Below are 27,794 nucleotides of genomic sequence, written 5' to 3' on the forward strand. Positions count from 1 at the left end.
CGCAGCAACGAGTTGATCAACCAAGGAATCCTCAAGCTCGTTCTGTTTGCAGTTTTCCAAATGATGTGAACCCTTTCTAGTTTCTCTGGATCCATTTCCTCCATTAGATGGAGAAGTTCATCGCACAGTAGTAGTTCAACTTCCTGCCCACTTCGTTCTTAGGGCTCAGAGTGAAATCCAACATACCAGGAGCGCCAGCGCCAAATGGGCTCATGATATCGATGAGCTGCTCCTGCTCGTCCTCTTCGCCCTCATCATCGGCGATGGCGGGAAATGAAAAATCCGAAACAGAATAGCCCATTAAAACCCTTCTACTTTGCGACTGCAACAACAATACACGCTGCTGCCATCTCTTAAATCTTGTATCACTGGGTCGCCAGCCGTCATACTCATATCGGTGCTGCGCAAAGCCCGCCATCCCTGTCCCTATCCCTATCCCTGTCCTTAAACAGCCTCTCTTCTCTCTTTGTAAACGCAATAAACGCGTGCGCGCCCGCCTTCATCACCATTTTTACCGACAAGGCGACTGGTGGTGGCGCTTTTGGAGATGGCGGGGCTGCAAGGGGCCCATAACAGGAGAGAACAAGTAACTCGCTCCGCTACCATGTAATAACATTTTTATTCGAGTTTCTGTCTCACTCGCGGCGGTGCTCTCGACTCCGACTCGCGCGCAACGTTGCCAATATTATTCTTCCTCTTCGCGTTCGGCGTTCGCCGCCCAATGCTGCCAACATATTCGAATTATTTCGAAATGTAAATACCTTCGCTTCGCGCGGTTCTCTTCGCGACACAGCGACGCGTCTTCCGGGATCGTCGTGATTTTTTTCTCCTCTCTTCCGATAGTACATACGTAGAATACTTTTTTGGCAAGCGATTGACCAACGAATGTACATGTGTTTTTTTCGTACAAAAAAAAGCACATTTCGAGTCGACCGCTCCTGCTCGCGAATTTAACTATTGTGTTTACGATTACGATGCTTTTAAGATAAAAAAAAAAAATGGTAATTTTCAATTTTCATAGTTATCGTATCACTTTACAAAATCCTCGTACATAAACTGGTGTTCAGTGTTGCCAATTTAGCGGTTTTCAAGCTATTCCTAGCGATTTTGAACATAGAAAACCGCCAAAAAATGTCAATCTAGCGGCTAGCGGGAAGTCTAGCGTTTTTGACTTCATGGCCACTTTTACCATTTCAACTCACAAATTCAGCATTTCAGCTAAAAAATATTGAATTTTTGAAAAAAAAAATCAATGAAATTGAACTTTTGTAAAACCCATCCACTCAACTTCATCAATTCTTTGGTAATTTTTGAATGATTTCACTGTTTTTTAGTTTTTAGTTATTTTTGTACAGTTTAAAAATTTTAACAAATTGAATCTTCATCAGTTTTGTATTTTTTACATGACTTGAGGTTTTAAAAAAATGATGAAAATCTAGCGGGAAGTCTAGCGATTTTGCTATATGGAATTTAGCGGTTTTTAGCGGTTTTTTAGGATCAATCTGGCGGGATTTTTCAATATGGCATTGGCAACACTGCTGGTGTTCGTGCATTCTTTTCACAAGGTTTTCAGCGCTCGTAATTACAACAAGAACCCATTATCGTTTCGTAATTGAAATATCTAGTACGACAACAATCATACCATGTGTACTTGCACACCGTACACAGCTCTGTACACAATTACGCCGGTACACTATACGATATATCGAAGTACGTTACCAGTAAAAACGCAATTCTCCCTCCTATCCATCATTTCGCAGCCTTACTCCATCACCTATAGTAGAAGAACAGTTTCCTCCTCTCTTTGTTTCGAGTCGGAGTCACTCCTGCGATGATTGCTGAGTGTAATAATACCATTACAAGCCATTAGAATATTAGTTTACATAGGTTCACCTTCTCTTTTATCGCGCCACAGCAACAGATATGCATTATACACAGGCTTATAGCCTATTACAGTCACTCTAATGGCGCGATTTATTCAATTATCCGTCCAATATCTACGGTTTGTTGGTATCTTTTCCTCATCATCTCGTTACCGCAAGCGTGACCCGAACTGAACGCTCACTGAAACGGATGCTGCGATAGTTTTTTTTTTCTCTTTAAAATCGTGTTGGCAGAAGTGAATGTGGTAGGCGAGAATTCGGTAAATTACCACCGTATTACGCGTGAGTTCTTACTTAGGCAGTTGTGCACTTCAAATTCTGATTTTATGCTGATAGGGAACGCGATTGAATCTCGATAATTTCGCAGAGTGGTTGTATTTTCAGATTTTATCGTCGATTTAGTTTCAATTTTCGCCGATCATTACTTTTTGATAAATTTCATCAAATTTCGCTTATTTTTAGGTATTTTTTTGAGTTTAAAATACATATTTTCATGAACCTTTTTTCATAATTCAGCATGTTTACAAACACATGAAAATTTCGCTAAATTTTATTACTTTTTGGTAATTTTTGTAGATTATGATACTCTTTTCGAATTTAAAAAAAAAGAAAAAAACATTATCCTAATTTCACTGAAATTTCAATGCCCTTAACTGGTTTTATTGATTTTTTTTTTTTATGATTCTTGTTTACATCGCTTCAACATGTTTTCAACCTTTTTCTGTGAATTTTTCACCAAATATTGGAGAAAATTTATATTTTTTGGTGATTTTCACCAATTTTAAGGCTTTTACATCACTTTACCACGTTTTCAACTTTTTTCAAGCAATTTTCAGCTTTTTTTTCATTTTATTTTTTTGAAATCTAACGACTGTTTATCGATGTGCAAGAACTGTCGTATTTTCAAGTTATTTTAAAGATGTTTTGAAGAGTTTTTTTTACATTTTTTCATACTCCACTGCATTTTTAAGACTTTTAGGCGATTTTCAGTGATTTTTATATGCAATTTTTGCCAAATTTCACCAAAATGTCATCACTTTTTATTAATTTCTGGTACTTTTGATGCTTTATACAGTAGTTCGAAGGTATTTTAACGATGTTTTGTACAGTTTTCTCACATTTTTCTCAAAATTTTCGCTGAGATCTTCTCACTACTTTATTTATTGGCAATTTTCATTGATTTTTAGGCTTTTCTTGTGTGCGCTAACATGATTTGAGGGGAGGGGGCACAGGACGACGAAAATCCAAACTCAAATCGATGAAGTGGATAACCAATACCTAAACTGAAGACGTGGACTTATGTAAAGAAAATCTTCAACTGAAACCAAAAACTGAACTTTTCATTCAATCTGTTTTCCATGCCTGGTTTCGAGCCAAATGCAAGATTTTTCAAAATTTTCAATTTATAGGACAATTTTTAGCACCTAATTATCGGGACCGAGATCTGATTCAATAATCCTACAAAACACTGATTATATTTCATGCCAAGAACGTCGTTCTTCTCAGTTAAAACACTCTAAAAGCATTTTCCTACAGCGAGTATTTCAGCTTCTAAAAAATCATTTCAATTTACCTCTCGAGTCTCGACCAATCAACCCAGCAGCTCTCAACTCCTTCACCTCACACCAATCTCCACTTCCTCGTCACCTCTACTCCTTTCTCTCAAGCAGGCCATCGTTCACTCTACACGAAGAAAATCAAAATCTGTCGAAAAACTCCCACCGAAAGTACGCGCAAGTTGCGCAACACTAAAAATTTCGCTTTCACGACAGCCTGCTTAGATTTACTACACACGGGGCAAAAAAAAAGGAGTGAAAAAATTCCTTTTCGCGTTTTTCGACGTTCGAATCAATATTACAGCCGCGAAACGAAAGCTCGACGTCGAACACACGCATATCATCGTGAACGTGAAGGAAAACCTATCCATCCGCCTTGTTTCTTCCTCTTCCTCATCCTCATCCTCACTGTGTTAGTCACGGGGCCGCGAAAAATCTGTCATTTCGTGTTTGGAAATTTTCGCTTTTCGCAACCGAATCCGTACCGCTTCGTAACCCTTTATCGAGTCGAATCGAGCGAAGGAACGCCGTTCTTTCCGCACGGCACCCACACATACCAACCAGGAGGAGCAGCAGGAGCCGGAGCCGGAGTAGAATCGACGATCGTCCTTTAAGGCAACACTGCCCTCTTTTTCGAAGCCCAAGCCGAAGCCGCATATTACAGTGTAACTTGCGCGTTGAGTTGCCAAAGTTTCCATTACTCGCGGCACGACGACTCGTTTCGCGTTTTCTATATCGTCATAATACGAATACACTGACTACATATTACTGGTACTGTACATTACAGAGCGTACAGAACAACAACAATACTATTTTAGAAATAGAAAGCATCGCATCATTCATCTCGATTCCCACTCCACGCGTCTCTTTGCCCTTTCGCTCTCTATCTTTCTACAACACAACCTACGTAGTATGTACGTACGTACGTACGTACGCGAGGAGCTAGAACGACCACTCTACAACAAGACCAAAACACACCTCCAGCCTCTCCTTTCCTTCTTGGACCGACCCGTTACACCACTAACCCCTTTAGACCGCATCACCATCGCTTGGAATGAGTAGATGATCTCTGCTATGCCGCCTGCCACCGTCGTCATCGTCACCGATCACCGACGATGACGACAATGATGCGTTCAGCCTCTCACGCTCGGACCACCAGATCCAGTCTTTCTTTTACTCTTCATTCTTCAACGGTGCATAATGCATCTTGAGGACGAGGAGCCCTGGACTGGGTACGAAGTACGTTGTTTATCTATCTATGTATATTGTATAGTATAGCTCGCGAGCTAATGGTCAGAAGAGATCACCGTCGACGGAAATGAATCTTCATCCAACTTTGATGCAGCACGAAGAATATTCTTCGTACTCCTGATGGGTTGATAGTTGGAAAACTTTCAAAACCAAAGTTGGCGGAGACCTTCATTTTGAGTTGAAAGTCACTCAGAAAAAAATGTTTGTCTCGAAGGTGTTCCTGGAGAGCAGATATGGGTTCTCAAAGGGGGAATATTTTCCAAAAAATGGAGGTTTTTTCTGCTCGAACCCCCACCCAACTTGTTTAGACAAAAACAGCCCAGTTTCAAAAGACGATATTCAAAATTGGTCAACAACCTAGGTCACAGTCGTCACACTCAAAGACGAAGTGTTTGAGGAAATTTCATAATGAAAAAGCGAGACTTTTCGCAGAACATTTTCAAAACGATTGACGATTTTGGGGGGAGATGAAAGAGGAGGAGAGTAGTCAAAATGTGACGACGCAATTTTCGCAGATTTTTTTCAATTAGGGAGGGGGTGTCAAAAAACTTTACCAGGACATTTTGAAAACACTTTAAGAATTTGGAGGTGGTGGGGGGGGGATAAATACTTTTCACATCAAGTTTTCGCTTTCCCAGCATCTTTGAACTTTCCATAGACAGTCGATACGCGTTGATGTTTCGTAATTACTAATTCAGTTCTCAAAATGAAGATTTCAAATCCTTTTTCAGTACGAAGTAATTTCTAGAAAGGCTTAAACAGTTAAACGAATTGACAAGGTCAACCATCACTGCTGCTAGGAGCTTCCAAGTATTCTTTTTTCCACTCTTTTCCCAATAATTTACCATTGGTAGCAAAAAAACACACTATATTTAACCAAACACGATTAGCCAAACCTTATCAAACGGTCAGCCCCCTCTACGTGAAAAAATTCACACCTACCGGTGGAATCTCCATTAACGCGTGCGCCTTGGTTTGTTTATGAGCTGATAAAGAAGCTCGCAATCGACATCGGCTACCGCAAACGTACTACTGATAAAACTATACCAATGGCATCGACGGTCGCGGTTATTCTTATCAGTACTGTTCTAGACAAGGTACTCGAGTACCTCCTGTACTCGCACCTTTTTCACCCATTTTTAGTGCCCATGTGTGTACAATCACGAGACCTCCATTGTCTATATTGTCACCCAATACGATAAGTACCTCCTGCTTATTTTTTTTTCTACAGTCTAAACAATACAACGACGAAAACGATACTTAATCCATTATTGTTTGTTTTGTTTCTTTTTTCCAAGTTCTCATTCAATAATAGTCTCAATACAAATACGTCCCTTTCTTTTCAAAGCGCACAGGTAGAGTTAAATCATTTCCACGACACATACCTAATTTCTCGTATCTTCTCCTACATCTACCTAGGTCATTCGTTACACATACATATACCTACAGACAGATCAACGACCATAACCGTATCATTATCGTCCTTCTCACTGCTGCGAGCAAAGCGGAAGTGTAAGAAGAAGACTCATAAACGTTAGAATGTCGCTAATTCACACATTGTTGTTTTTTTTCTTCTAAATACAGCCAAAACACGTTGAAAGATGACGATGACCTATTGACACACGATCCTCTAATTCTTCTTTAATGTTTTTCTCGTCGGTTTCTCCTTCTCCATTGCTTCAATCATTCAACAATACTTCGATAATATTTTATTGGTAAATACGCAAAATGGCACCGAAACAAATTAGCCGGAAGGTCGTACACGTATCCAGCACGAATCCTATTCATCGAGTAACGAGAACGACCTTCTGTTTGAATCGGTAAGTATTCCAAAAAAACAAACAAACAAACGATTCCCAGGTGGGGATAAATCGAGGGTTGGGATCTTTTCCAAAGGGCGTAAAGACACCTGGACTCGATCAAAATACCACCACCAGGTGATTCAAAATTAGCGAAATTGCTCAAGATAATTACTCGTAGTTGAGATCACATTTACAATGATTAGTCGACAGTCGACACGTTCTCATTTCCCATTTTACTTTCTCTCATAACACCCCCTCCACCCACCCCTTTTATTGACCTAATTATGACAGACTCTGCAGGTAGAAAAAATTGGTGTAAAATCGTCTTTCAAAAAGGAGAGGAAATTGTTCAAATTTTTTGCCCAATATGTGCATGTGTTCCTCCTCTCACCCTTTTTTCCCCTAACATAACTTCGAATTCAAACGTTTGATTTTGGTATTCAAAACATGAAAATAAATTTGGTGATTGCATTCGATTTTTGGCCGAAAAAAAAGAGTTGAAAATCAACCTACACCAAACTCAACCAGAAGTAGAAGGTAAAAGAAAGAAGAGGGAGAAATAGTATAACTTTCAGCGTCATTTCAATCGAAACACGACTCTCAGATAATTTATTAAATCTCACTATAAGCTGAAAATACAGTTTTTACGTAATTTCATGACCTCATGTGACCATTAAAACCTGTTTCATGAAGCTTTGAGATGAATAAATGACGAACTATGTTTCATTGAACGAATGCTAGTCTCAAATCGAAGTAAAAAAAGAGCTTTAGCTTGAGGAGGAAAAAGAGTTCCTCATTCATTTTTTTCGCTCACAATTCAATCAATATGTCGTTTTGAGTATTCAATGTTTTGAAATTTTCATGTTTTACTACAATCTAAAAAGAGGGAGGGATGAAGGGCATGGATCGATCTTTTTAGAAGAAGAAGTGATTCATCTATGATTTGAGCTATTTTTGAACTTGCAAGTCTGAACTCATTTTTCTCAGACAGGATGATTTGATGACCAATAAAATTATAACAATTATCGAGAACTTCTATAGAACTTTCTCAAATTTTCTGAAAGACTTTTAGCACTGAGTTTTTCGAATCTCCTCCCCCCCCCCTCAAAAATTATACTATTAAAATTTAGAAGTATTTTTCAAATTTCATCACCTCCTCTCCTCACTTAAAAAATGAGCTGTCAGCTTTGAGAAACGTTTTTTTGACTCTCCCCTCAGTACACTTTTTATCAAAAAATACAAAGGTTTCTCATCTAATCGCAAATGGTCCTCAAAACTGAGTTTTTTCACCATAAAATTCGAATCTTCTACTCAAACAATAAACTGGAACAGTAAATGAAACGAATTTTCAACGATAAATGCAAGGATTCAGAACTTTGTGTCAAATATACAAGACTTTTTAGACACCCTATCGTGAAAAAATTGACACAAAACACACAGCTCCAAAACTTCACCATTTCTCAGCCTACAAAACTTTTTTGTTTCATATCTGGGTAAATTTTGGTCGAAACGCTTGTGCCATTCGGCCAAAATATCATCTCACGTGGTTCATATTTCTCCTCAAAAACCTCCTCTCACCCCTCAACAATTATAACTCCAATAATGTAACAACTTGACAACCTGACACATTCAATAATCCGAGCATGGCTCACTGACTCAACCATCACTTCAAATCTATTTCCATCAGAATACACCTTCCTGGTTTACCCAATCACTCAGAAATTCACTCATTCATCATTTTTTCTTCCAGAAAAATTCACCGAGCTGAAGATACAAACAACCTCTTAGTACAAGTATCGTGGCACGGAGTCGTGTATGTAACCTGCGTCAACCTGACAGCTCTCTACACACGTGTCAAGTTCAACGTGCTCGAAAGCCGTCCACTTTCACACGAAAGCTTCCTACTTCCTATGTGTGTATCTGTATACTTGTATCGAGTCGTCAACTCGTTCGACGACCCATCTATCGATACAGTAATTCTTTCTACAAACGCTATGTCATTTCTTGCCATCGATAACGATTCGAATCGAGAGGGAGAAAAATTGAGCAAGAATTTTTTTACTCTAAATCCTCCTGGCAGTAATCTCCAATTTAAATTCTCTACAGTCGAGTACGAGTGAAAAAAATACGGGTAAATAGGTCGCAAAATTCCCACCTCCTTTGCCTTTGATTAGGGCAAGTAGAGGGGTAATGCATCAAGTACACGATGCCAATTTTTCGGGTTACTGAACTGTGCTGTACCTTCATTTACACACACACACTACGAGTACACATGTATTTGTTTCGAGTACAAGTAATAATAATAAGAGTATCGATACTAATACAAGTTTTACTGTTCGGCGAATTAAAATCATTCGCGAACGTATCGATAACAATACATAAAAACGTATCGTATCTCAGAGCCACTGATTCTTTCGTTATTTTTAGTATTGTACTCGTACACATACGTAAGTTTATTATTTATTCAGCAATCGAAACCGAGGTTAATCGAATTCTTTCACTACCTATACCTAATACCTATATGTATTATTTACAACTGCTAAAGAACACACCGCGTAATCGCGTCCGATTTATTATCAAGTTCAACCGTAATGGACCGGTTTACCTTACTCCTACTCTACCCACCTCACCCTAAACTCGACCATTTGTGTTTTTTTTCCTTTTCGGCGTGGAAAATTCGACACATATTTTCGAATATAGGTATAGTATGTATAAGTTTCGTTGGATTGTTTGGTCGTTTTGTGGTATAAAAAAAAATATACTACGGTATTGTGAAAAAGCAGTAAAATGGTAATCATTGAGCCGAGACAATAAAAGGGTAATAATTTCTACACACCTATAATCGAATCAGTGTAAAACGTTTTTTTTTCTTCTTTCTTTTCAATATGTAAATGCGAAACTGTCTGTCGACTTATGTACGCGTAAGTGGAATTTATTTCTACTGAAATTCGACGCGTGTTTTTGACAAATTCAATTCTGTGGTTTCGACTGAGTAATTTGACGTTGAAAGTGAACGAAATTTGAGCATGACGGTAGCAAGAAAGGGGAGAGGTGAGAGGAAGGGTATACCAGCCATATTTGGGGTTGAAAACTGCTGACTCTGGTTCAAGAAGCTGGAGTGGGAAAAAGAAATTTTGGTTGAGTTTTTTCTTTTGGAAAAGGGGGCTGAAAATTGCCATATTTTGGGGACCTTTCTCATTGGATCAAAATTAGACACTATGTAGTTCAAGAAGCTGGAAAATGAGCTTCTGACTGGGATTTTTTGGAAAAAGGACTGAAAATTGCCACTTTTTAGGTACATACCTATCGCATTGGGTCAGGAATAGGAACTCTTATGTAGTTCGAGAAGCTAGAAAATGAGCTTCTGACTGAGATTTTTCGAAAAAGGGGGCTAAAAATTGTCACCTTATAGGGACCTATCTCATTGCTTCAAGAAAAGGAACTCTGTGCGGTCTGAGTAGTTCGAGAAACTGGAAAATGAACTTCTGGCTGAGCTTTTTTCAGAAAAAGGGGCTGAAAATTTCCACCTTTTAGAGACCTTTCTCATTGGTTCTAGAAGAAAAAGTGGACCGATGGAGATTTCAACTAATTCCTGGGTGATGATGAAGCCAAATGGTGATAAAAGGTATCCATGATGAGAATTTTCATTCGACATTACCTAAGCAAATAATTTTGATCAGTGTTGCCACGTGAAGGAAAGTAGAATTCCTCAAAAAATGCAGCAAGACTTTCTCAACTTGAGAAAATAATCGAGTAAATGATTTCAAATGATCAAAAATAGATAAAAATGATGACTCGAGTAGAATAACCACCAAATTGCAACGTCTATTACGATATTATCTCGATCCCTTTGAATTTGACACATTCAAAACTGGCACAGCACTTCCCACACGATCACTTGGAAAACCAATAACAAAATGACACAAATTTACAGCCCTATCCAATCAATTCATCATGCCATTCGCTCGTATGGCCATTTTGGTTTCGATTTTCAAATACGAGATGCTGCACAGAGTCCAGGTATAGGTACAATGGTCAACCGCCCACCACTGGTAGCTTTCTTATCATAACTCGAAGCCTTGTCCACATAGTATAACTTTCATATCCTCGAGCAATAGATGGTAATTCGAACGAACGGCAGAACAGAAGGCAGCAAACTGATAATGAAAATACAAATGCCACTCGAACATTCATACCTCGCCATCGAACGCTTAATAAGAAAATACAAACTGTACATGCAAATTACCAGCAACGAAACCACAACAATAAAAAATTCATCGGACAAGTTTCAAGGAAAATTTATTCTAGTGAAATATAATTTTTCAATACACCGCTTTTAAAGTCGACGTTTTCTCGAACACTAACACAGAACACGAATAAGCATACGGTCGATTGTGTTGAAAAATATTCTCAAGGTTTTTTAGTGTTCCATTCGACAAATGACTTTGAAACACAGTACAGAACGGTTGAGTTGAGATATTTTAAACATGCACTATCTCTTTTTAATATCAAAAAGAAAAGAGAGTAAAGTGAAAAAAAAATATCTCAAATTATACGTTGTAAGAATGGGGAAAAAAAAAGAGAAAAAATGGAAAATTAAATAATATACGTGGCAACATCGGATCGATAAGTTGCGCAGCATAGCGCGCACCGCCAAAACTCTTCCCCCTTCACTCCTGCGTCCTAAAAGTCAGAAAACTCAATGAATCGAAAAAATACTAACTACCACAGACACACAAAGATGATTGCTTATCACGCAATACAACAATAAATAGATATGAACGCGTTCGCGCAGTAATTTTGTGTACCTGGGCCTCTCTACTGTCTTCCATAATCGTTTTCGTTTGATTTTTCTTCATTATTCGTACGCGAATTATAATAGTGTATTTTATACGAAGGTAAATAAAAAACAGAATCGAACGATACGAGATGAAATCGGAGGCATAATTCGACGTCATTGAGTAGGCCTAACGATAGAAAAATTTCTAATCATAAGCCTAATATTTCTGGCCTACGTATTAACACCGATATAAACAAGATCGAAATAAAGAGGGGGACAGTGTCGTCGACCAAGCTGATGGTAATAGTGCGAAAAAAATCTACAATCGAAGAATTTTATCACGTTCGATAAAAATTGATTCTAGTTTTTCAACTACTACTACGTCGAGTTCACACCGTACAACCAAGACGAGCGTAACTAGGAAGTATTTGCTAATCACACAGCACAGAGTAATACTACAACTTTGAAACTAAATCGAGCAATAAAATACGATACAGAAATCAATTTCGTTCACTCGTTTCTCGATCGTAATCGAATGATTAAAAAAATTCGCACCAATAAAATACTTCTTCAATGATGCGTTCACCTTAAATGTTTATCAAACGGATATTTCTTTTTTTTTTTTTATCAACGACGATACAAGAAACCAATATTCGGATTTTGAATTCGTCCTTATCTGGATTATGTGTATTTTTTTTCTTCACATCGACCATCAATCTTGCTAGTTTTTCTTTAGATGCTTCGAAATTGAATTTTTGTAACACCGAATGCGCCATTTCACAACAGATCGCAGCCGAAACACATATCTCGTTGGGAATATTTTAGCCATCACTATTTTAGCTAGGAATCAAACCAAAGATATTAAATTTAATAAATACCAACGAATTGTAAACAAATACGACTACGACGAATGTCGAATGATGAATCCTGCGAAGAATACGAACCATAATACAACTCCATACCAAAGTATCCAATTACCTCGACGGTGAGTACGAAAAAGTTGTCTTTGAGAAACACGAATCGTATGAATTTCTATCGAACGTGAAGTTTTGAGTGATAATTACGCGATATTGATTCGATTTGAGAACATTTACGAATATTAATGAGGTTTAAGATGATGTTTTTTCACACGATTACAATTACGTTTGCACTCGACGTTACACATACCGAAATGAGTACAACTGTAGGAAAAATATCGCGAACATGTAAATCTCGTCACTTTAGACCACTGAAACATAATTTCAAGAGCGAACAAATGATTTAAAGGTGTTTTAAACAAAACTCAAATTGCAACAAGATTCGAATGTAAATTTTTTCAACACACACCATGTTGAACGATTACACGATTTGTAGGCGATTTTATCAATACGATGCAAGTGTTAGAAGTAAAAGCAAACGAATAATACTATTACTAACGCGAAATTATAGCAAAAAAGACGTTTAAAATTCAAAATTACTGAATGATAATACACTACTTACTGATATCCTTCAGCCGACGAAAGAAATACTCAATTACTCAATGAATTTTTAAATTAAAGTTTTCATTTGGATAAAACAACAACACTAACACATTAATTATTAGAAAAGCACCGAAAAAAATTTTTTTCACTCACAATTAACAAATTTAAAGACAAAATATAATCCACAATAACAACTTTCAACCTCTTAAAATCCGCCATGTTTAAAATCAAAATAAACATCACAAAAGAGGTTTACATTTTACATAATTCTCATTCGCATCAAGGAATATTCGACTCTAGAGCCAGAAATGCCGACGAAAATCGAAAAAAACGTTCATCGATGACCGCGCACAGAAAAAACATCGAACAAAAACACGTAGACTCGAGAAACGTGATTTATGTTGAAATAATTTTGGCGTTTTTTTCATTCAATTTTTATTTAATTGACGTTTTTGTAAATTATTTGAATTTAATTATGTTTCAAAAAGATGTATTTCATCGTAAATTTTCAAAAAAAACGTCTGAACGTATTATTCATTAGGTAGGCGATTTTCTGGAAATCAAAAAGTAGGTATCCGCTGAGAATCAGTGATACCAAACTAACCAACGTGAAGATTTTTATTTCAAAAAATTGGAAAATTTTTGAAAAAACGGTAATGAACTGATGAAAATTTCTGTTTTTGCAATTTTTTGAAAGTAATTAGAAATCAGAATGTTTAGTTAAATTATTGGGAATAACCCGAATAACTTCATGCACTTTTCCAATTTTGCGTTGTTCAATTCGATTGTGAACTCGAAATTCAAAAATTATCCTGAAAAATCTCGAAGAAAAATTCACTCGAAATTTATTTACCGGCCTAAGTAATTTATCCAGATTCCAGATGAAATAAAAATATAAGAATGTTGGCTTTTGCAAAATTATGCATTATTCTCAAAATGTAATATTAAATCATTAATTTATCATCTTCATCTTAATTTTGAGCAATCACAAATTTTCAATCGGAAATTTCAAATTTTTGCCTCAAAAAAATTCGGACGAATACCTTTTTAGGTAAATGCAATGATCGTATCAAATATTCTATTTTTCGATCGCCAATGAAGAAATTTGAAGCATACCTGAGAGCAAAGTTTTTTGAAAACAGAAAATCGTACATTTTTACTGTCAAATGTTTTACTTAGTGCCCGTCAAAAAATGAAATATGACTTTCTGGATGTGAAGTAGGTATTTGAATTTTATTTTGAAGTGCGTATGAGTGTACACTCGTTTACAGGGCAAAGAGTGCTCAATATGGGTCATAAGCATAGCAAAACATTCATAGTATTTTCATAGAAAGCTACTTCATGTTGAAATTCTTAAAAGTTAATAAGTATTCTTAGCAGTTTGAAATAGATTCAAGTTTTGTCTGATTACCGTGAGATGGATTACTTGATTTTGTAATTTTATACATCTACCTACTCAATTTTTACCGGAAAAACACACTCTTAACAAACTCCTGAAGCAATTCGGGAATAAGCCCAACTCGATAGCATCCGCAGCCCATATAATTCTCGCGTCTTCCGCAGAAAATTTTTCAAATTCTGGAAAAAACGAAAATCGCGCTGGAGGCTCCAGAATAAGTCAAAATGGTCAAATTCGAAGTCGAGGCGTTGCTTTGAGACATATAATAGTTATTCTTACAAATTTCAAAAATTTTCATTTAGATAGAGAATTTTTGATGTTTTAGATTATGCTGTTAAAAAAACGCACTCGAGGTGTCCGCCTGTTTGCTTGGAAATCAGCTCTTTGAATCTGAATGAACTCCTTTAAATCGTTAAGAATTAAACACAACCAAACTAATTTCCACGCTGTCTGGAAAAATTCAAAAATTCAAAAGAAATAGAAAATTGCGCTGGAGGCCCCTGATTGCCCAGAAGTGACTAAATTTCGTTCAGAGAAGTTGTGATATTAGTTTCAAGTTCAATATTTATCATGCTGAATAGAAATTTAAAAAAAAATAAATAAATCGCCAAATAGGGTCATTTTTGAATGTTCAAACTTTGAAAATTCGCCAAAAATCGAAAAATTACCGAATTTGGGCCACTAAATTTTTGGTTATGGAAGTTTCAGACTACGCTCATTCCAAAAATCACGGACTCGTTCAAATTAGAGGCAGACAACTTGAGAGGTTCCTTTTCAAGTAGATAATATTTACTAATAGTTTAGTGGTAAATAACTAATCTCGAGTTTTTTCTAATTAACCAAGCCTATGTAATTTGATGTTTCAATGACATTTTTACTTAAATTAAAAATTTACATTTGTAAAGGAACCAGACTCTATCTTCGAACAGGAATTTTGTGAATAGTTCTGGGTAGTTACGTAGGTTTCGTTTTTGTATTTTTTTAGTCAGTAGTTATTTTCAGGTACTTTCTCGCTGGCAGAAAAAAAAACTTTCTCGAGTTTGATTATTTACTTCATTACTTGAAATTGTTCAAATAAAATTGAGAAACTTAACTTCTTGATTCTTCATGTCAGGAGTTGATTTGAAAAAATCGCATTACGTATGTCATCGCCTTGCTCTGGTAACTATTCTAAATCATTCTTTTGCATTTCTTTAATTTTTTTATAGACACGCAATTTCATGACCATACCTACTCATCAAATTGACGAAAAATCGAAAATATCTCTGTACTCCAGAAAAAATCATTTTTCATTTGCTGACTCTGTCCCTAGAGTCTAGATAGACTGATTGGTATAAGTTATTTCAGTTTTTGAAAATTCAACTAATTTATGATTTGGCGCATAAGTTGACAAATATGCCAGTTTTGTACGATTGAAAATTGCATTTGTTGCACCTGATAGTGTAAAATATGCCAATGTTCTGCTTTTTAATAGAATAATATTCAATATTCATTAATTTCGTCCATCAGCAAAAGTTTACTCCATTACCTTCGGCTTTGCTTTGTAACTTTTTTTTCATCCTTCTGGTATAAAGGCGAATTTCTCATAAATTATATAACTTATATTTATATTCCTGTTTCTCACAATTCAATCATTTCATTTATTTGGTCCTAGAACCTGCTATCGGTATTTTTTTGTATGAAATTGTGACAATAGGTGCATATAAATTCATTTTCAAATTTTCGAAGTACCTACCTATACCTAGATCTATTTTGTCTTTGTGCATTTCTTTCTACCGATTGAGTCTTCTTATTTTTGTGGAGATGTAAGTAGAGTAGGTAGCTCGAAAAAGTCGAAAAATGACCTGAAAATAAAATTGTGTCATCGTCAATTCGTCATCCCAGGAGCTAGTGTGAGTACCTAGTAGGCTAGTACTACTAAGTACTAGCTCATATTTTTCTGTTTAGTAAGTATAATCTCTAAAAATTGATTCGGTTTTACTTTTACATCAGATTTCTAACTTCTGATCATTCACTCATCAATGCACTTTCACGTTCATCTTTGTATCAAAAAAATCAAAAAATAAATCAATGAGACACACGAGTCACTGTCTGTAGCTCTGTACTCGATTTCAATTCAATTCAACCTATTGATTTTTCCAAACCAAATTTAATTCAATTTTTGAATTTTGAAATTTATTTTGAATATGACAAAAAAATCAGAACTCAGAAGTCAGAACTCAGAAAGTCGACTCAGAATTTGAAAATTTGGATTATTGGAAAGCGAAAGCGACCTCTATGTATAAAAATGTTCGATGCTGCGTCACTTTTATACACCAAGGCAGGTAAACTTTTTCAAGTGGGCTTCCTTCATTCATTTTTTACAAAACATTGTTATCAAAATACATTTTATTATTGTGCGTCGAATTCTGTACGATTTTTATTAAAATTCAGTTCAAATTAATTGTATAATCTTGTTCCGTTATGATTTTACAATCCACACAATGAATTATTGAAAGTAACAAAATGACATTATGTTGAATTTGTACTTGGTTCCAGTGCTCAAGTTTTATATCTAACCCTCTCGTACAGCTTATGCTTGTGTAGTCAATCTTTAGCAATTCTAATCAAGTTTATCAATCATGCTGGCCTTAATTAACAGAATTTTAGACTGGTTCAAAAGCCTCTTCTGGAAGGAAGAAATGGAACTGACATTGGTTGGTTTACAGAATTCTGGCAAGACTACATTTGTGAACGTAATCGCAGTAAGTATATTACCTAGCCCCGAAGTTTGTTTTCAGCACGATCATCTATTTACATATGTAGGTTCATTATGTTTACATCATTTTCGATTTTTCATTTTCCAGTCCGGTCAATTCAATCAAGATACAATCCCCACCGTTGGATTCAATATGAGAAAAATAACCAAAGGCAACGTTACTATAAAAGTTTGGGATATAGGTGGACAGCCTCGATTTCGATCAATGTGGGAAAGATATTGTCGTGGCGTTAATGCAATTGTGTAAGTTACCTATGCAGTGAATGAAATGAATTTTCGATAAGTAAACCGTTCATCTTACTTTATTCAATGGTATTTTTAGGTACATGGTAGATGCAGCTGATTTAGATAAACTTGAAGGATCAAGGAACGAGCTTCACAATTTGATCGATAAACCTCAATTGATGGGTATTCCTGTGCTGGTTTTAGGAAATAAACGAGACTTACCGAATGCTCTCGATGAGAAGGATCTTATCGATAGAATGTAAGCTAATTAACCTAACTTTTATTCCGTTTGAAAAGCTTTACATATGGTCTTAATCTCTGAAAATTATATATTACGTAGGAACCTGAATGCTATTCAAGATCGTGAGATTTGTTGCTATTCGATATCTTGTAAAGAAAAAGAAAATATTGATATAACTTTACAATGGCTGATCGCTCATTCCAAATCAAACGCAGTACGTTAATAGTTTCTGAAGTAAGTTTTACAGTCTACGGTTACCGAAGAATACTCTCAGTTGTTGAACAGCTTGTTAAAATTAACACTACGGTTTTGTTACAGATTCAACGCTAGGATGTTAAACACCATTCTCGTAGGCCATTCCGCTTTTTTTTCACAATTATGCCAATTGGATGATACGAATACATCGGTTTGCATTTGTAAATTACATGCGCACGTGTGAATACTGCGTTCAGAGCACCTGCGCTATGAACGAATCGTATCATATGGATTTATCAGTCGTAAAATTTCTCTAAAATTTTCACCACGTACTGAAATTAGTGCCTATTATTGTGCACTTATTCGGGAAAAATTTTAGTCAAATTTTCATCCATTTGTACTCGAGAAAGTATTCAACACCTTTTATTATTGTATTTAGATACTACGTCGAGCGTTTCGTTGAGCACAGTTTCGTCTGTGTAAATATTCATTTTTCCCCTCAACTAGTCTTTATTTTGTTTTTCCTTTGATTATAAGTATATACCACTACTCCGAAATAATTTTTTGTCAAGTCCGATGTGTTTGATGTCAACATGTCAATTGCAGAATTTCTATTTATTAAGTCAGATGCTTACGATGCGATGTGTTGATTTTCATCAATTATTAATCTGTTATCATATATACCTTATTACATACCTACGTGTGAACAGCATAAATATTCGTTTATAACCTAATAATATTATAATAGATATGGATCTGCGTTAGGGGAAATCTTTTTTTTTTCAATTTTACAAAGACTAGGCCTTAAAATTTCGATATTCTTGTATTACAGGATGACATTATTTTATAATTTTGTAATATACTTTTTAATATTTTTCTCCTTATATTTTATCAGCGCTAGGTAATAACTAGTCGTTATTATTTTTTAAATATTCAATTTCTTTATATTTTTCTTTTTATGTTTTTTTTCTATCTCGGTTTTTCTTTATTTTTATTTACTTTTTTCCTAACCCAAGGTGAACTTTTGTACAAACATGATGTTTCTGATTTCCGTTGAAAATTTTGTTTTTCGAAAACGACCAATGTATCGAGCATTTTTTCATGTTAAAGTTTCCCCAATTCGTATGCTTCTTTCGCCATGTTATTGTAATTAGTTACCAGTATTGTCGTCTCGGAAATCAAGAACTAAACGGTACTGTTGATTGAACGATAATAATTTTACAAAATATAGAATAATAATTAGTCGAAGGCAGCGAATTGTGAAATGCTTGGTGTATTTACATGTGTGCTTTTTGCAATATCGTGATTTGTATTTCGTTATTTACCTAAGTACTATATGTAAAATTTAAATATATTAATATGACGTATATTTTCATTATGTCTGATTAATGAGCAATTAGCGTCGAGTTGAAGATTAAATTCAATGCGGTTATCAATGAGAGACCGTCTGCGTGGAGTAAATGGGGCGTAACTGTTCTTTGAAAGTGTACGATAAGTGCGGTGTGATTGCGAAATATTAATTTAGGCATTTATATAATTGACTGAAATTGATTTTATTCCAGTGTTGAGTGTTGTCTTTTTCATTGATAATAGGTGAGATGATGATTTCAGATAACAGCGACAAATTGAAGGATCGTTACTTATAAATGAGAACGAATGTAAATACGTATATGTTTCAGTTTCTGTATTGATGAGGTTTTATTTTACTGAATTTAATATCGAATGAATTGCAAAATTACGTTGAAAATGGTACGAACGAGATGTGGAAATATTAGTAAACTTTGCGAGTATCTGAAAGGATATTTTTTGATACATTTTGTACGTAGAAAGAAGTCATCATCGTCAGAAAGAAGCACAAGTTCAGTTAGTTATGAGAAGTTGAATTGGTCACAAACTTGATTCTTTATTATTCAATTTATGAAATGATAATTCTCTCGTTTCTTGACCGTAGAAGGTAGAACTAGAGAACAGGTACGATAATCATAAGTAATATTCAAATACAGCAAAGTAATCGTTTTTCAACCACAATCAGCTTCCTGTAAAAATTCTCAGAAAGGTTGCCAGCTCTGTAATTGAAAACTGCTGAAATGAATGATATTTTATTGCACGATTAACACGAAAGGAAACATGATTTGTTAATATATTCATCACCACGGAAAATGGAATGACCAATATGCGATAAAATTTTCAAAAAATGTTATACAAGTTGATATATGCAGGTTTAAATTTGGCGCGCGTTTGGATTCACCAATCGCCATTTTGTTCGTTGTTTATAGGGAACGCCCACGGTCATGATAAATCGCTATTTTTACCACTTGTTTGATATCGTTCAGTTGTTCGGTTTTATCGCAGTGAATTTATATAATTAAGTGTTTATTAATCGAGAAAAATTATATAACTATTAATTAGATCATACGCATGGGTAAGCTTTAATCATCTTCTCGCAATACGAGAGTAATTTTTCATAAATCGATGTATCGGAAGCAACAAGCACGCGACCAGCTTTTGTTTACATCTGATTCTACTCTATTCGATAATCTGCTTGTTGCTTCGTGAAATCTTGCTCGAGATTTGGCCATAATTTCGGTTAATTGAGCTATTTCGAAGCTTAAGAAGAGTTTTAAACGGTAAAGTTGTGTAGTAAGAATAACGCAATCGTGTCTTGGAGCTTTTTTTTTGTCGAATTCGATTTCGAATCAATAATATTCTGAAGTTTTATGGTACCACGTTTCGGCTGTACCTCGATTTTCGGTGTTTTATCGGAGTGATTGTGAATTTTAGCGATTTAATGGTGAATTCCAACGAAGAAACAATGTACAAACAGATGAATGGGTAAGCTTTTCATATTCAGTCGTAATTAGTATTTATTTTGAGTATTTAATTGCACCATTCGAAGTGACGAGCATGCCCCCAGGTTCGCTTGAACGTACATAATTTTACATAAATATGCATCGAATACGATATGATCAAGTTTGAGTGGTAATATAACCACGAACAAAGCTACAGAGCACTTTTAGCCAAAAAAATCAATAATCGTTTTGGAGTGATAACTGATAACAAACAGCTTTTCAATGTAACATTTCAGCCTTCTATTATCACGTTATTTCGTCAATTCTCGATTCTAACATGTGCTAGCACATTTTGAATCCAAATCGAATGAATTTTATTGCAATTATCGAGTATTATGGGCTAAATTCGAGTACCAAAACAGAATATTACGAGCTCGTGATATGCGAGCGTTTCATGTTTGGTTATGAAAGCTGATAATTTATGGCGGTTAACTCGAAATTAACATGTGCCAAGGAATAAGCATGCAAACCGTTATCGTTTAATTGCAGAAAAACCCAACATTGTAGAATAGTGTTTAAAATTGAGCAGGTTTAAACGTTGGAAGTAAAATGTGACCGTGAACGACGCTTTTGCTTGCTGTATTTCTATAGAACCTTTTTGTCGTGTTAAAATCGATAAAGGTCTACGGATGATAACGAACCGTATTGCCAGCAAATTATCGCATTCTCAAGTTTTCATTTGCAATCTTGTTTTTTTCTGCTAGATGGTTGAAAGATGTCGTGTATTGAATACGTTTGAGTTCTATTCGAGTGGATTTTGATCGTTATCAAATTAGCGATGGGTAATTTTAACCTGCAATAATGTATCGAGCAGGTGTATGTCGTAGCTTTGCTCGTATTTCGATTAAAATGAACCATGCTGAACGAACTTGCGTGTATTTGAGAGTGTAATTCGAATACAGATTGAATACGAAGTTTAGTTCGATCTAAGAGTTTCAAATATCAAACGTTCATTTTCAGCGAAATAGTAGAATCTTCTTTATCTAAAGCTGTAGGTACTGGTAAGGTTATACTCAACAGGTTATAAACAACGTTAGATGGTGTGTGTTTACCTGCGAATAAGGTGTTTTTTAATACCTTTCGTGTTGTTGGAGGGTTGTTTGGATGAGACTTTAGGTGTTATCGAATTATTTTATGGGTGAATTTGAGCATTAAAGATGCTTTTTATTTGATGAATGAGTTTTTTGGTACCTATTTGATTATGGTGATGTTTTCATCGATGTGAATGGTTTTTTTTTGCTCGTATGAAGATCAGATAAGGTTTCAAGTAGACGTTCATGATCTGAACTTGGATAACAATTTTCTACGATTTTTATACGTTCATCCTTATATATTAAAAGATGTTTGAAGGAAAACCTTGATAGAGTCCGCTAGCCTTTTCTACTGAACCGATTTCAACAAATTTTTTTTTAAACGTTCCTTTTAACGTGTAGATATGTCATCAAGAAAAAAAAATCGAAAATTTTGAAATTAAGGGCCGAAAAAATTGAAAAAACACGTTTTCTATTGTGTTTAAACAATAGAATTTCGAGTAGAAACCTTGATAGAGTTCGCCAGCCTTTTCTATCGAACCGATTTCGACAATTTTTTTTTCAAACGTTCCTTTTGACGTGTAGATATGTCATCAAGAAAAAAAAGTCGGAATTTTTCAAATTAAAGGCCGAAAAAATTGAAAAAACACTTTCTCTATTGTTTATAAATGCACGTATTACAATGCACACCGACAACAATACACTCAGAACGTTGCTATGTGGGCGTGTATACAGCGTAGGGGTGTTGAGGAGGGAATGATGTTGTTGTTTGTTGTGTTGCGAGTTACATTCATTGCTATAGTATTTTATTTTTTTCAAAACTGGAATGTGGTGTCTGTTAAAATAATAAGGAGAGGAGGTTCTACACTTGAGATCATTTTTGGGTTAGGATTTTATTTCAACAGCACAAATTTAAATGTTTAGTGGAACATTGTTTGTAAAAAAGTTAAAGTGAAGATGGAGAAGGGTTCAGTACAGTGTAGCCAGAATTTTCTCAAAGAGAGGGCAAAACCAGATTTTTAGGTATGAAAAATCGAAATTAGAGGTAATGTAATGGAAACCCTTCGTAATGTATGATAATTTGTATGGAAATGAAGGTGCAATTACTGCTCAAGTGAAGTGAGAGCGAAAATTTGTTGAAAAAAATGGGTCGAAAAAACGAAAAAACGGTTCATTGTTGCGTGCATTATTTCTAATTTTCACTCGCGGGGGGGGGGGGTGGCTCAAGTCACGTCCCTCTCTTAGCTAAGCCACCACTGGTAGGGTTTCTATACTTGGGATACAAAGACTATCCTACCTCAGATTTTCATTTAATAGGATTGAATTACTGCAGCATACTCACTACCTACTCATTTTAAGCCATCATTTTACAAAAATTTTAAAAAATTTTCTACCCAATTTTACATATAGAATTTCAGAAATTTAACTCCTAAAAAATGATGATACCTAATTATCAAGTCAGTAAGTATACCAGGGTAATTCAATACCCCAAGTATAAATCTGAAGTGAATAGATGTAAGTTTTTTGAGAAAAAAAATGTCGTTAATTCATTGTAGAAATTGATAGAAATATTGTTCAAACTTGAATTTTTTAAACATTGTACTTTAGAACCAGAGTAGAATTTGCTATTGACACATTTCAGCTGATTTGCATTTAGGAGCAGGGGTATGAGTTGAGTTGTTAAAAAAGTGAGCCCCGGAGGGGCGAGAGGCCTGAGCGAAGCGAGGGCCAGGGCGAGCAGCACGAGCGAAGCGAGTGCGCGAGTTATGGAGGCGGAGGTCGCGGAGCGACCTAGGGGGCGAAGCCCCCTAGTTTTCATGAAAAAATGAGAAAGATTATTCAGTTGTTTAAAGCTGATATTATTTTTAATTTCTTGAAGCTTCGTTATTTTCAGAAGTAAGAATGAAAATAAAGGGAAATTGAAAAAAAACATGTAGTATTTTAAGTTCAGATTTTTTTTTTTTTTTTTTTTTGAAATCTAATCGTGTAAAATATCGAGTGCGATTACTTAATTTGTTAAATTTTGCAAACGTTGACCTGTCTTGTAACTTGGGGCGAACTTCCTCATCGGAGAATTTGTTTCGTATTTAATTTATGTCAAGATAAGTGGCTGAAATAACATTCTTCAAGCATAAAATAATCATATGAGCACCTGATAAAATTCTGAAAAACGTATAAATTTTGTTGTAATGATAGCTAAACCATCAACATCAAAACTGAAACAGACGAATATCGAATAACAATACCACTAGATTCATTATTATAAAAATTAATTAACATTTTGATGTTTTGTTACCACTTAAATTTTGGGCATGGAGAAAAATCACTGGTACAAGATTTCTCGTAGATTTTTTCAATTTGACACTTGAAAATTTCCCTGATGGAAACAATTTTGAGATGAACTGAGCATTTCCCTCCGAAATTGAGACCAGACAAAGAGAAAAATGTGCATAAATTCTGGTTTTTGTGGACTCTGTGAACATACAAGAATAATTTTAACCTCGTGGAGGTTCATTGGGAGTATGATGATTTTCAAATAAATCAGGAGAAGCTGAATGTGCTAAATATACTCAAAATTTTGAAATGTCGTCACATTGATATCTTTCATGCTAACCAAAAGATATAAGTACATTAGAATAAAAAACAAATATTTAGAATAATTTTGACCTCATTGAAGTCCATTTGGGGGGGGGGGAGAGGTTGGAGTAAAAATCTGTTTCGTTGGAGAATTTTTTAGATTTAAAAATTGAAAATGAATAATCTTGAGATAGCTGGGCTATGACTGTTGCCTGTGGTGTGTTGTGGGAAGAAGGGGGGGGGGGGGGGGTTGGTTAAATGCCCCAATTTTTTTTGTTGATAATTTTCGATGCATTTTTGCAGTTTTATGTTTATTTTCTGTTACTTTTTGTATGTAATTCTGAAGAATTCTTTATTTTTTCACGAACTCCGTCTCCTGACCGTGTAGAAGGTCATTTTTTCGTCTTGAGATTTTCGAATTCAGGCTGTGTTTTTTTTGAATAAGTGCAATTTTTGAAGATTATTTCAATTTGACTGAGTTTTTGAGCAATTTTGAAAGAATTTTGAGTAAATTTTTAAACAATATGTTTCTGAAGATGTCCCTATTTTGAAGGGACTCGATTACGATATGGGTGTGTTTTTTGATTTTGGTGAGTTCCTGTATTTGTAAATACTTGAATTATTTTTTCGGAGTTTTTTGATGAATTTTTAAAAAATGGGTAAATTTTTTACGAGCCAGAATAGATTTTTATACGTTTGAATGCATTTTTGTGAGATTTTTCAATACTTCGTCCTGAGTTGGTTTTCGAGCAATTTTAGAAAACATTTCCAGATGTTATTTTGATTTTGAGTAAACTTTTGAAAATATTTCTGTAGATTTCCCTATTTTGAAGAAATTCAGTTACGATATGGGCGTGTTTTTTGAATTTTGGTGAGCTCCTGTATTTGTAAGTACATAGACATACTGGAATCCATTTTTCGTTTCTTTGAATTGAGTAAGTTTTTTTTATGAATTTAAAAAAAAAATGGGTAATTTTTTCGAACCAAGGTAGATTTGTGTATGTTGGAATGCATTTTTGTGAGATCTGTTTCGTCTTGGATTGGTTTTCGAGCAATTTTGGAAAAAATTTCCAGATGTTTTTTTGATCTCAAGTAAATTTTTGAACATACATTCTGGAGATTTCATTAGTTTGAGGAAACTTATTTACAATATGAGTGTGATGTCTGGGTTTTGAGGAGCTCTTGTACTTGTTCTTGAGTAAATCATTTTTTCATTTTCCTGAGTAAATTTTTTAATGAATTTTTGAAACATTTTTCGGAGGTATTTTTCAGTTTAGGTAAATTACTTATTGTTTGTTAAATACATTTTTGTGCAGTTGTTAGGAAAATATTTCGTTTCGGATTGGTTTTGCCTATTTTGGAAGAATTTTTGAATAATTTTTGAGTAATTTTTTTTCACCACTAGTCATGATTCACGATGCGAAACGCATCGGAATCCCCCTCCCCCGGCTGAGCCACCGTTTTTTGAAAAAACTCAGTAAATTAGAACTAATGTGTATAAATCAGCTGTGTTTGACCGTTTGTTTGTATTTTGCTCTGAAAATAGTAATTTTGGCGACTTTCGCTTATTTTTCTGCCGAAAATATGAAATTTCGTCATCATCACTTTTCATCACAGTTATTGTAAAAATTCTAAAGATGAAAAAAAGTGGTTCAAGTTTCCATTAAGCCAAATTGTAACCATTAAAAAAGGGTGAAAAGGTGGTGAGAAGGGATAGACATTAATAAGTCCACACCCTCAAAAGGCACATTCATGAGCCCCCCCCCCCTAACTGCTAAGATGTGAAACCGAACTTGAGTTCTTAAAGTCGATTTGTTGAGCAGTTGGCATTATACGTACAAAGTTTTTCCATAATTGAAAAACACGAAACTCCTGATCTTTCCTAATTAGTTTCAAATTTTGTGCTTCTTTTTAATAGATTTCTAACTGGACCTTTTTCACTATTTTCATCTCCCTCTAGCCCTCAAAAATTAAAATATGTATTTGTGAATTTCGGATCCAAGTCATAAATCTATTCAAACTACTTGAATCTATCGCCAAAACTAAGCCGAGCTACGAAATTTGAGCAAATTTCGTTGATATGACCCTCCACCCCCTCCCCCCCACGGAATCGAGAGAGACGTTTTCGACAAGCGAAGAAAATATTAAGCATGCCTGAAATCCATTAAAATAATATTTTGGAATCATGAAGTCGATATTTGTGTGTGGTAGTCTGCAAAATTTTGGTGGTAATAACTTGTCTTAAAAAATATGGCTGAAAAGCTGTGGATTTGGGTGTTTTTTTTTTGTGGCATGAAAAAATTGGTGCCTATTCAGATTTTAAATCTGACAACACTGCTGCCAAAATAATTTTTTTGAAGATTTTTTTTTTCAAATGCTATTCGAAGTCTGAATGATGGAATTCTGGGAAAACACTCAGCCCCCCTTCCACCTTCGATCTATTTTTCATGGAAATGAAAACAAAAAACAAACTCCTGACATCTACCTAAAATATGGCTGAAAAGCTGTGGATCTTGCTGTTTTTTTTTGGTGTCATGAAAGAATTGATTCAAATTTTGAACCAGACAACTTTGCTATCAAAATGATTATTTTTTTGAAGGATTGTTGTTCAAATACTGCTCAAAGTTTGAGTAATAGAATTCAATGAAGACACATACAATTTGCCCCTACCCCCTCCTACCACCGATCCAAAAAACGATCCCCTATAACATCTACCTATAACCATATTCTTGAGATAATGTTCCATCTTATTCTTATTTTCAGCCATCTCAACCAATACACCTTGCATAACAACTCTCGAGTGCAATTCGTTAGATTCTTAATTAGCAACATTATTTTAGACCCTGTACCGTCAAAATGCTCGACAAAAAGGTAACAGGGGCGCGTTAAGGGAATTACATAATAAAATTATAACGCTTTATCGCCTTTTCTCTTCGTTCGCGCTTATAACGTATGTGTATTGTGTACATTATAAAAGCCAAAACACATGTACGCCGAAACAAGATGTTATGGCAACAATGACATATCTTATATATACACTAGATTTCGAGTGTGTTAGTGTTATGTTTTCATATTCCTATACCTAACATAGTATATAAGTGTTGGTTGGTATACTCTTACTCGTTTATATAAAAGCTACCTTTGCCATCGCGCTGGAGGAGGAAGTGTACAGAGTACGCGATAGTTTGAGCTCTTTTGCAAAATAAAGTTACTCGCTCTCGAATGTAAATTACGTTCCGACTAATTAAAGAATTTAACAGCGCTTTTAACCGTCTTGTAATTTATTTGGAGGCGCGTGTTTTCTCAAATACGAGTACACGAACCGCGAACCTTATTACACCCTCGCCTTACCCTCTTACCATCGGTTTTCCTTCTTGTTGCTTTGCTATTTTATCGCCTTCGATTTACCTACGTATTTTTTTTTCTTCTTTACTTTTGTGTATTCCCAAAGGATACGGTAATATTTTTGTTTGATTCATCATCATTCGATAATTGAAATTTTTTAATCAAAGGTGTAGCGTGTTCGATAAATGGTTAAATACGTACAACGAACATGTCGATTACGACGAATGGTGTTTTTTTCTTCGTTTCTTTCAACGGTGATTAATTGATTGCAAATAGTCTAAGATTTTTTGACGTTAGTTAGTTGCTTTCTGTATGGAATTGGTTTCCAAGAATTATACATCACAAGAACACATTAATCTTTACGTTTAATGTTTAGTGTAAGTAGAAATAGAAAATAGCTCGAGAAAAACATGACGTAGTTTTGAACTAGTATAGAAAAAAA

The 27,794-nt window shown here is 35.1% G+C and overlaps 3 protein-coding genes across 8 annotated transcripts in view; 2 read left to right on the plus strand and 1 right to left on the minus strand.

Moving 5' to 3' along the window:
- The window catches only part of LOC135833379 (histone-lysine N-methyltransferase set-26-like), a 37,438-nt gene extending 24,470 nt beyond the window's left edge, over positions 1-12,968 (minus strand). For 3 of the 4 annotated variants that reach the window (XM_065347146.1, XM_065347147.1, XM_065347145.1), the window contains exon 1: positions 12,752-12,967. The gene's annotated coding sequence lies outside the window, so the exon portion shown is untranslated. Of the gene's footprint in view, positions 1-12,751 lie in introns of all 4 variants that reach the window. The other variant, XM_065347148.1, reaches the window with a different exon arrangement.
- A 3,529-nt stretch (positions 12,969-16,497) lies between these two features.
- On the plus strand, positions 16,498-18,919 carry Arl8 (ADP-ribosylation factor-like protein 8). Its single transcript, XM_065347151.1, has 5 exons — positions 16,498-16,875; positions 16,978-17,132; positions 17,212-17,373; positions 17,455-17,589; positions 17,674-18,919. The coding sequence occupies exons 1-4, from the start codon at positions 16,753-16,755 to the stop codon at positions 17,576-17,578; spliced, it is 564 nt and encodes a 187-aa protein (XP_065203223.1). The 5' UTR covers positions 16,498-16,752; the 3' UTR covers positions 17,579-17,589; positions 17,674-18,919.
- Positions 18,920-19,818: 899 nt separating this feature from the next.
- Positions 19,819-27,794, plus strand: part of heph (polypyrimidine tract-binding protein 1 heph) — a 613,245-nt gene continuing 605,269 nt past the window's right edge. For 2 of the 3 annotated variants that reach the window (XM_065347154.1, XM_065347155.1), the window contains exon 1: positions 19,819-20,382. Coding sequence is in view for 1 of the 3 variants with exons in the window: in XM_065347157.1 (XP_065203229.1) it covers positions 20,339-20,382 (44 nt within the window). In the remaining 2 variants the exon portion in view is untranslated. The remainder of the gene's footprint in view (positions 20,383-27,794) is intronic. The other variant, XM_065347157.1, reaches the window with a different exon arrangement.

The sequence above is a fragment of the Planococcus citri genome, chromosome 1 (genome assembly GCF_950023065.1).
Source record: "Planococcus citri chromosome 1, ihPlaCitr1.1, whole genome shotgun sequence".
Classification (NCBI taxonomy): Eukaryota; Metazoa; Arthropoda; class Insecta; order Hemiptera; family Pseudococcidae; genus Planococcus; species Planococcus citri.

Excerpts from the sequence above, each read along its gene's own strand:
- Arl8 (XM_065347151.1), top strand. The coding sequence starts at position 16,753 with ATGCTGGCCTTAATTAACAGAATTTTAGACTGGTTCAAAAGCCTCTTC. Across the intron at positions 17,133-17,211 it reads CGTGGCGTTAATGCAATTGT|GTACATGGTAGATGCAGCTG; the intron begins GTAAGTTACCTA and ends TGGTATTTTTAG. Across the intron at positions 17,374-17,454 it reads AAGGATCTTATCGATAGAAT|GAACCTGAATGCTATTCAAG; the intron begins GTAAGCTAATTA and ends TATATTACGTAG.